At 46.8% G+C, this 9966-nt stretch overlaps 1 protein-coding gene across 1 annotated transcript in view; it reads left to right on the plus strand.

Annotated features, from left to right (window-relative positions):
• The first annotated feature begins 418 nt into the window (after positions 1-418).
• LOC120024761 (vacuolar protein sorting-associated protein 13C-like) overlaps positions 419-9966 on the plus strand; it is a 190907-nt gene continuing 181359 nt past the window's right edge. Inside the window, exon 1 of the mRNA XM_038969047.1 lies at positions 419-449. Coding sequence (XP_038824975.1) covers positions 419-449 — 31 coding nt within the window. The remainder of the gene's footprint in view (positions 450-9966) is intronic.

The following is a 9966-nucleotide window of genomic DNA, read 5'->3' on the forward strand; positions in this document are numbered from 1 at the left end:
TTCTGTCGATTTCAGGAACCCATTTTGGCTCAAGAGCTCTGTGAAGTTATGTATGGCCTGTTTAAGACTATGGTTTCTGTCCATTTCAGGGACCCATTTTGGCTCAAGAGCTCTGTGAAGTTATGTATGGCCTGTTTAAGACTATGGTTTCTGTCCATTTCAGGAACCCATTTTGGCTCAAGAGCTCTGTGAAGTTATGTATGGCCTGTTTAAGACTATGGTTTCTGTCCATTTCAGGGACCCATTTTGGCTCAAGAGCTCTGTGAAGTTATGTATGGCCTGTTTAAGACTATGGTTTCTGTCCATTTCAGGGACCCATTTTGGCTCAAGAGCTCTGTATCGTTATGTATGGCCTGTTTAAGACTATGGTTTCTGTCCATTTCAGGAACCCATTTTGGCTCAAGAGCTCTGTGAAGTTATGTATGGCCTGTTTAAGACTTTATTGGAAGGTACGACAAAATATAAAGATGGATAAAGGAACAGGATAGATATCCCAATACATCAGCTATAACTTTTAAACAACAATCATGATGTCTAATGTTCAATTTAACGGAATTTTACAGACTTCTACCCTCTAGTGGTTACTTCATGAACTTCCTGTCTTGGCACAAAACTTGTACTTCTAATATTGTCCAAGAGATGGCGATATTTACTTTCTTTCACAGGAAACGTCCTCTGTAGGGAGGTTTTGATCCTCATTTCTGTCCATAAAGAAGAGGTCCTGTAGACTAGAACATCTCATTATAGATGCTATTATAGAGTCATGGAGAGTCACACAGTCTAGTGACGCATATAAACTATAAAAACACACACACACACGTACAAACACGCTCACGCATACAAACACACACACACTCACACTCACACTCACACTTCTGCTGTCCTGCTGCTGTCCCCTTCAGAAAAGAAACACACCAGAATGACAAACATCAGCGGGTGGTCACAGCGTGTTACCGATCACCTGCTGGGTGTTTGGGTCTGTATTTTACACCTTCTAATGTCTGTATCTTCCACCATCTAGTGTCTGTATCTTCCACCGTCTAGTGTCTGTATCTTCCACCGTCTAGTGTCTGTATCTTCCACCGTCTAGTGTCTGTATCTTCCACCGTCTAGTGTCTGTATCTTCCACCGTCTAGTGTCTGTATCTTCCAACGTCTGGTGTCTGTATCTTACACCCTCTAATGTCTGTATCTTCCAGGGGGGGGGGGGGGGGGGGGTTCTATAGTGGTATTTGGATGGTGGGGGGTTCTATAGTAATATGTGGCTAGGGGGGTTCTATAGTGGTATGTGGATGGGGGGGTTCTATAGTAATATGTGGCTAGGGGGTTCTATAGTGGTATGTGGCTAGGGGGGGTTCTATAGTGGTATGTGGCTGGGGGGGTTCTATAGTAATATGTGGCTAGGGGGGGTTCTATAGTAATATGTGGCTAGGGGGGTTCTATAGTAATATGTGGCTAGGGGGGGTTCTATAGTAATATGTGGCTAGGGGGGGTTCTATAGTGGTATGTGGCTAGGGGGGGTTCTATAGTGGTATGTGGCTAGGGGGGTTCTATAGTGGTATGTGGCTAGGGGGGTTCTATAGTGGTATGTGGCTAGGGGGGGTTCTATAATGGTATGTGGCTAGGGGGGTTCTATAATGGTATGTGGCTAGGGGGGTTCTATAATGGTATGTGGCTAGGGGGGTTCTATAGTGGTATGTGGCTAGGGGGGTTCTATAGTGGTATGTGGCTAGGGGGGGTTTCTATAATGGTATGTGGTTAGGGGGTTCTATAGTAATATGTGGCTAGGGGGGGTTCTATAGTGGTATGTGGTTAGGGGGGGGGGGTTCTATAGTGGTATGTGGCTGGGGGGGTTCATAGTAATATGTGGCTAGGGGGTTATATGTAATATGTAGCTAGGGGGGGGGGGGGGGGTTGCTATAGTAATATGTGGCTGGGGGGGGGGGGGGGGGGGTTCTATAGTAATATGTGGGCTAGGGGGGTTCTATAGTGGTATGTGGTTAGGGAGGGTTCTATAGTAATATGTGGCTAGGGGGTTCTATAGTAATATGTGGCTAGGGGGGGTTCTATAGTAATATGTGACTAGGGGGGGTTCTATAGTAATATGTGGCTAGGGGGGGTCTATAGTAATAATGGCTAGGGGGGTTCTATAGGGGGTGGTTATGTGGCTAGGGGGGGTTCTATAGTTGTATGTGGCTAGGGGGTTTATAGTAATATGTGGCTAGGGGGGGATCTATAGTAATATGTGACTAGGGGGGGGTCTATAGTAATATGTGTCTAGGGGGGGTTCTATAGTGGTATGTGGTTAGGGGGGGTTCTATAGTAATATGTAGCTAGGGGGGGTTCTATAGTAATATGTGGCTAGAGGGGTTCTATAGTAATATGTGGCTAGGGGGGGTTCTATAGTGGTATCTGGCTAGGGGGGGTTCTATAGTAATATGTGGCTATGGGGGGTTCTATAGTAATATGTGGCTAGAGGGGGTTCTATAGTAATATGTGGCTAGGGGGGTTCTATAGTAATATCTGGCTAGGGGGGGTTCTATAGTGGTATGTGGCTAGGGGGGGTTCTATAGTAATATGTGGCTAGGGGGGGTTCTATAGTAATATGTGGCTAGGGGGGGTTCTATAGTAATATGTGGCTAGGGGAATTCTATAGTAATATGTGGCTAGGGGGGGTTCTATAGTAATATGTGGCTAGGGGGGGTTCTATAGTGGTATGTGGCTAGGGGGTTATAAAGTAATATGTGGCTAGGGGGGTTCTATATGGTATGTGGCTAGGGGGGGGGGGGGGTTCTATAGTAATATCTGGCTAGGGGGGGTTCTATATGGTATGTGGCTGGGGGGGGGGGGGGTTCTATAGTAATATGTGGCTAGGGGGGGTTCTATAGTAATATGTGGCTAGGGGGGGTTCTATAGTGGTATGTGGTTAGGGGGGTTCTATAGTAATATGTAGCTAGTGGGGGTTCTATAGTAATATGTGGCTAGGGTGGGTCCTATAGTAATATGTGGCTAGGGGGGGTTCTATAGTAATATATGGCTAGGGGGGGTTCTATAGTAATATGTGGCTAGGGGGGGTTCTATAATGGTATGTGGCTAGGGGGGGTTCTATAGTGGTATGTGGATGGGGGGGTTCTATAGTAATATGTGGCTAGGGGGGTTTCTATAGTGGTATGTAGCTAGTGGGGATTCTATAGTAATATGTGGCTAGGGGGGTTCTATAGTGGTATGTAGCTAGGGGGGGTTCTATAGTGGTATGTGGCTAGGGGGGGTTTATAGTAATATGTGGCGTAGGGGGATTCTATAGTAATATGTGGCTGTGGGTTTCTATAGTAATATGTTGCTAGGGGGGTTCTATAGTAATATGTGGCTAGGGGGTTCTATAGTATATGTGGCTAGGGGGGGTTCTATAGTAATACTGGCTAGGGGGGTTCTATAGTGGTATGTGGCTAGGGGGGTTCTATAGTAATATGTTGCAAGGGGGGGTTCTATAGTAATATGTGGCTAGGGGGGTTCTATAGTAATATGTGGCTAGGGGGGGTTCTATAGTAATATGTGGCTAGGGGGGGTTCTATAGTAATATGTGGCTAGGAGGGTTCTATAGTGGTATGTGGCTAGGGGGGTTTTATAGTGGTATGTGGATGGGGGGGTTCTATAGTGGTATGTGGATGGGGGGTTCTATAGTGGTATGTGGCTAGGGGGGTTCGATAATGGTATGTGGCTAGGGGGGTTCTATAGTGGTATCTGGCTAGGGGGGTTCTATAATGGTATGTGGCTATAGTGGTTCTATATTAATATGTGGCTAGGGGGGGTTCTATAGTGGTATGTAGCTAGGGGGGATTCTATAGTAATATGTAGCTAGGGGGGGTTCTATAGTAATATATGGCTAGGGGGGGTTCTATAGTAATATGTGGCTAGGGGGGGTTCTATAATGGTATGTGGCTAGGGGGGGTTCTATAGTGGTATGTGGATGGGGGGGTTCTATAGTGGAATGTGGATGGGGGGGTTCTATAGTAATATGTGGCTAGGGGGGGTTCTATAGTGGTATGTAGCTAGTGGGGATTAATTAGTAATATGTGGCTAGGGGGGTTCTATAGTGGTATTGTAGCTAGGGGGTTCATAGTGGTATGTGGCTAGGGTGATTCTATAGTAATATGTGGCTAGGGGGGGTTCTATAGTAATATGTGGCTAGGGGGGTTCTATAGTAATATGTTGCTAGGGGGGGTTCTATAGTGGTATGTGGCTAGGGGGGTTCTATAGTAATATGTGGCTAGGGGGGGTTCTATAGTAATATGTGGCTAGGGGGGGTTCTATAGTAATATGTGGCTAGGGGGGTTCTATAGTGGTATGTGGCTAGGGGGGGTTCTATAGTGGTATGTGGATGGGGGGTTCTATAGTGGTATGTGGATGGGGGGGTTCTATAGTGGTATGTGGCTAGGGGAGTTCTATAATGGTATGTGGCTACGGGGGTTCTATAGTGGTATCTGGCTAGGGGGGTTCTATAAGGTATGTGGTATAGTGGTTCTATATAATATGTAGCTAGGGGAGGTTCTATAGTGGTATGTGGCTAGGGGGGGTCATAAGGTAATATGTGGCTAGGGGGGGTTCCTAAGGTAATATGTGGCTAGGGGGGGTTCTATAGTAATATCTGGCTAGGGGGGTTCTATAGTAATATCTGGCTAGGGGGTCTTCTAAAGTGTTATGTGGCTAAGGGGGGTTCTATAGTAATATGTGGCTAGGGGGGGTTCTATAATGGTATGTGGCTAGGGGGGATTCTATAGTGGTATGTGGATGGGGGGGTTCTATAGTAATATGTGCTAGGGGGGGTTCTATAGTGGTATGTAGCTAGGGGGGATTCTATAGTAATATGTGGCTAGGGGGGTTCTATAGTGGTATGTAGCTAGGGGGGGTTCTATAGTGGTATGTGGCTAGGGGGGTTCTATAGTGGTATGTGGCTAGGGGGGATTCTATAGTAATATGTGGCTAGGGGGGGTTCTATAGTAATATGGGCTAGGGGGGTTCTATAGTGGTATGTGGCTAGGGGGGGTTCTATAGTGGTATGTGGCTAGGGGGGGTTCTATAGTGGTATGTGGATGGGGGGTTCTATAGTGGTATGTGGATGGGGGGGTTCTATAGTGGTATGAGGCCAGGGGGGTTCTATAGTGGTATGTGGCCAGGGGGGTTCTATAATGGTATGTGGCTAGGGGGGTTCTATAATGGTATGTGGCTAGGGGGGGTTCTATAGTAATATGTGGCTAGGGGAATTCTATAGTAATATGTGGCTATGGGGGGGTTCTATAGTAATATGTAGCTAGGGGGGGTTCTATAGTGGTATGTGGCTAGGGGGGGTTCTATAGTAATATGTGGCTAGGGGGGGTTCTATAGTGGTATGTGGCTAGGGGGGGTTCTTAGTATTATGTGGCTAGGGGGGTTCTATAGGAATATGTGGCTAGGGGGGGTTCTATAGTAATACTGGCTAGGGGGGGTTCTAAGTTGTGCTGTGGCTAGGGGGGTTCTATAGTAATAACTGGCTAGGGGGGGTTCTATAGTAATATGTGGCTAGGGGGGGTTCTATAGTAATATGTGGCTAGGGGGGGGGTTCTATAGTAATATGTGGCTAGGGGGGGTTCTATAGTAATATGTGGCTAGGGGGGTTCTATAGTAATATGTGGCTAGGGGGGGTCTATAGTAATATGTGGCTAGGGGGGTTCTATAGTAATATCTGGCTAGGGGCGGTTCTATATTGGTATGTGGCTAGGGGGGGGGGGGGGTTCTATAGTAATATGGGGGTAGGGGGGTTCTATAGTAATATGTGGCTAGGGGGGGTTCTATAGTGGTATGTGGTTAGGGGGGTTCTATAGTAATATGTAGTTAGGGGGGTTCATAGTAATATGTGGCTAGGGGGGTCTATAGAATATGTGGCTAGGGGGGTTCTTAAGTTGTGGCTAGGGGGGGTTCTATAGTGGTATGTGGAGGGGGGGTTCTATAGTGGTATGTGGATGGGGGGTTCTATAGTAATATTTGGGTAGGGGGGTTCTATAGTGGTATGTAGCTAGTGGGGATTCTATAGTAATATGTGGCTAGGGGGGTTCTATAGTGGTATGTAGCTAGGAGGGGTTCTATAGTGGTATGTGGCTAGGGGGATTCTATAGTGGTATGTGGCTAGGGGGGATTCTATAGTAATTTGTGGCTAGGGGGATCCTATGTAATATGTGGCGGGGGTTTTCTATATAATATGTGGCTAGGGGGGATTCTATAGTAATTTGTGGCTAGGGGGGATCCTATAGTAATATGTGGCTAGGGGGGGGTTCTATAGTAATATGTGAATAGGGGGGTTCTATAGTAATATGTTGCTAGGGGGGGTTCTATAGTAATAGTGGCTAGGGGGGTTCTATAGTAATATTTTGCTAGGGGGGGGGTTCTATAGTAATATGTGGCTAGGGGGGGTTCTATAGTAATATGTGGCTAGGGGGGTTCTATAGTAATAGTGCTAGGGGGGGGGACTATAGTGTATGTGGCTGGGGGGTTCCATAGTGTTTGTGGATGGGGGGGTTCTATAGTGGTATGTGGATGGGTGGGTTCTATAGTGGTATGTGGATAGGGGGGTTCTATAATGGTATGTGGCTAGGGGGGTTCTATAGTGGTATCTTCCTAGGGGGGTTCTATAGTAATATGTGGCTAGGGGGGTTCCTAAGGTAATATGTGGCTAGGGGGATTCTATAGTAATATCTGGCTAGGGGGGTTCTATAGTAATATCTGGCTGGGGGGGTTCAATAGTAATATATGGCTAGGGGGGGTTCTATAATGGTATGTGGCTAGGGGGGTTCTATAGTGGTATGTGGATGGGGGCTTCTATAGTAATATGTGGCTAGTGGGGGTTCTATATTAGTATGTAGCTAGGGGGGATTCTATAGTAATATGTGGCTAGGGAGGTTCTATAGTGGTATGTGGCTAGGGGGGGTTCTATAGTGGTATGTGGATGGGGGGGTTCTATAGTAATATGTAGCTATGGGGGGTTTATAGGTATGTGGCTAGGGTGGATTCTATAGTAATATGTCTGGGGGGGTTCTATAGTAATATGTTGCTAGGGGGGGTTCTATAGTGGTATGTGGCTAGGGGGGGTTCTATAGTGGTATGTGGATGGAGGGGTTCTATAGTGGTATGTGGATGGGGGGGTTCTATAGTGGTATGTGGCTAGGGGGGGTTCTATAGTGGTATGTGGCTAGGGGGGTTCTATAATGGTATGTGGCTAGGGGGGTTCAATAATGGTATGTGGCTAGGGGGGGGGGTTATATAGTAATATGTGGCTAGGGGAATTCTATAGTAATATGTGGCTATGGGGGGTTCTATAGTAATATGTGCTAGGGGGGTTCTATAGTGGTATGTGGCTAGGGGGGGTTCTATAGTAATATGTGGCTAGGGGGGTTCTATAGTAATATGTGGCTAGGGGGGGTTCTATAGTAATAACTGGCTAGGGGGGGTTCTATAGTGGTATGTTGCTATGGGGGATTCTATAGTGGTATGTGGCTAGGGGGGTTCTATAGTACTATGTGGCTAGGTGGGGTTCTATAGTAATATGTGGCTGGGGGGGTACTATAGTAATATGTGGCTAGGAGGGTTCTATAGTAATATCTGGCTAGGGGGGGTTCTATATTAGTATGTGGCTAGGGGGGGTTCTATAGTAATATGTAGCTAGTGGGGATTATATAGTAATATGTGGCTAGGGGGGTTCTATAGTGGTATGTGGCTAGGGGGGGTTCTATAGTGGTATGTGGCTAGGGGTGATTCTATAGTAATATGTGGCTAGGGGGGTTCTATAGTAATATGTGGCTAGGGGGGTTCTATAGTAATATGTTGCTAGGGGGGGTTCTATAGTGGTATGTGGCTAGGGGGGTTCTATAGTAATATGTGGCTAGGGGGGGTTCTATAGTAATATGTGGCTAGGGGGGGTTCTATAGTAATATGTGGCTAGGGGGGTTCTATAGTGGTATGTGGCTAGGGGGGGTTCTATAGTGGTATGTGGATGGGGGGGTTCTATAGTGGTATGTGGATGGGGGGGTTCTATAGTGGTATGTGGCTGGGGAGTCTATAATGTATGTGGCTAGGGGGGTTCTATAGTGGTATGTGGCTAGGGGGGTTCTATAATGGTATGTGGCTATAGTGGTTCTATATTAATATGTAGCTAGGGGGGGTTCTATAGTGGTATGTGGCTAGGGGGGGTCCTAAGGTAATATGTGGCTAGGGGGGTCCAAGGTATATGTGGCTAGGGGGGGTTCTATAGTAATATGTGAATAGGGGGGGTCTATAGTAATATGTTGCTAGGGGGGGTTCTATAGTAATATTGGCTAGGGGGGTTCATAGTAATATTTTGCTAGGGGGGGGGGGGGGGGTTCTATAGTAATATGTGGCTAGGGGGGGTTCTATAGTAATAGTGGCTAGGGGGGTTCTTATATAATATGTTTGCTAGGGGGGGGTTCTATAGTAATATGTTGCTAGGGGGGGGTCTATAGTGGTATGTGGCTGGGGGGGTTCCATAGTGGTTTGTGGATGGGGGGGTTCTATAGTGGTATGTGGATGGGGGGGTTCTATAGTGGTAGTGGATGGGGTTCTATAATGGTATGTGGCTAGGGGGGTTCTATAGTGGTATCTTCCTAGGGGGGTTCTATAGTAATATGTGGCTAGGGGGGTTCCTAAGGTAATATGTGGCTAGGGGGATTCTATAGTGGTATGTGGCTAGGGGGGGTTCTATAGTAATATCTGGCTGGGGGGATCTAAAGTGTTATGTGGCTAGGGGGGATTCTATAGTAATATCTGGCTGGGGGGGTTCTAAAGTGTTATGTGGCTAGGGGGGATTCTATAGTAATATGTGGCTAGGGGGGGTTCAATAGTAATATGTGGCTAGGGGGGGTTCTATAATGGTATGTGGCTAGGGGGGTTCTATAGTAATATGTGGCTAGGGGGATTCTATAGTAATATGTGGCTAGGGGGGTTCTATAGTAATATGTGGCTAGGGGTTTTTTATAGTGGTATGTGGCTAGTGGGGTTCTATAGTAATATGTGGCTAGGGGGGTTCTATAGTAATATGTGGCTAGTGGGGGTTCTATAGTGGTATGTAGCTAGGGGGGGTTCTATAGTAATATGTGGCTAGGGGGGTTCTATAGTAATATCTGGCTGGGGGGGTTCTAAAGTGTTATGTGGCTAGGGGGGATTCTATATAGTATATGTGTAGGGGGGGTTCAATAGTAATATGTGGCTAGGGGGGGTTCTATAATGGTATGTGGCTAGGGGGGGTTCTATGTGGTATGTGGATGGGGGGGTTCATAGTAATATGTGGCTAGTGGGGTTCTATATTAGTATGTAGCTAGGGGGGATTCTATAGTAATATGTGGCTAGGGAGGTTCTATAGTGGTATGTGGCTAGGGGGGGTTCTATAGTGGTAGTGGAGGGGGGGTTCTATAGTAATATGTAGCTATGGGGGGTTCTATAGTGGTATGTGGCTAGGGGGGATTCTATAGTAATATGTGGCTAGGGGGGTTCTATAGTAATATGTTGCTAGGGGGGGTTCTATAGTGGTATGTGGCTAGGGGGGGTTCTATAGTGGTATGTGGATGGGGGGGTTCTATGTGGTATGTGGATGGGGGGTTCATAGTGGTAGTGGCTAGGGGGGGTTCTATAGTGGTATGTGGTAGGGGGGTTCTATAAGGTATGTGGCTAGGGGGGTTCAATAATGGTATGGGCTAGGGGGGGGTTCTATAGTATATGTGGCTAGGGGAATCTATAGTAATGTGGCTATGGGGGGGTTCTATAGTAATATGAGCTAGGGGGGTTCTATAGTGGTAGTGGCTAGGGGGGGGTTCTATAGTAATATGTGGCTAGGGGGGGTTCTATGTAATATGTGGCTAGGGGGGGTTCTATAGTAATAACTGGCTAGGGGGGGTTCTATAGTGGTATGTTGCTATGGGGATTCTAT

This window comes from Salvelinus namaycush, chromosome 30 (genome assembly GCF_016432855.1).
Source record: "Salvelinus namaycush isolate Seneca chromosome 30, SaNama_1.0, whole genome shotgun sequence".
NCBI lineage: Eukaryota > Metazoa > Chordata > Actinopteri > Salmoniformes > Salmonidae > Salvelinus > Salvelinus namaycush.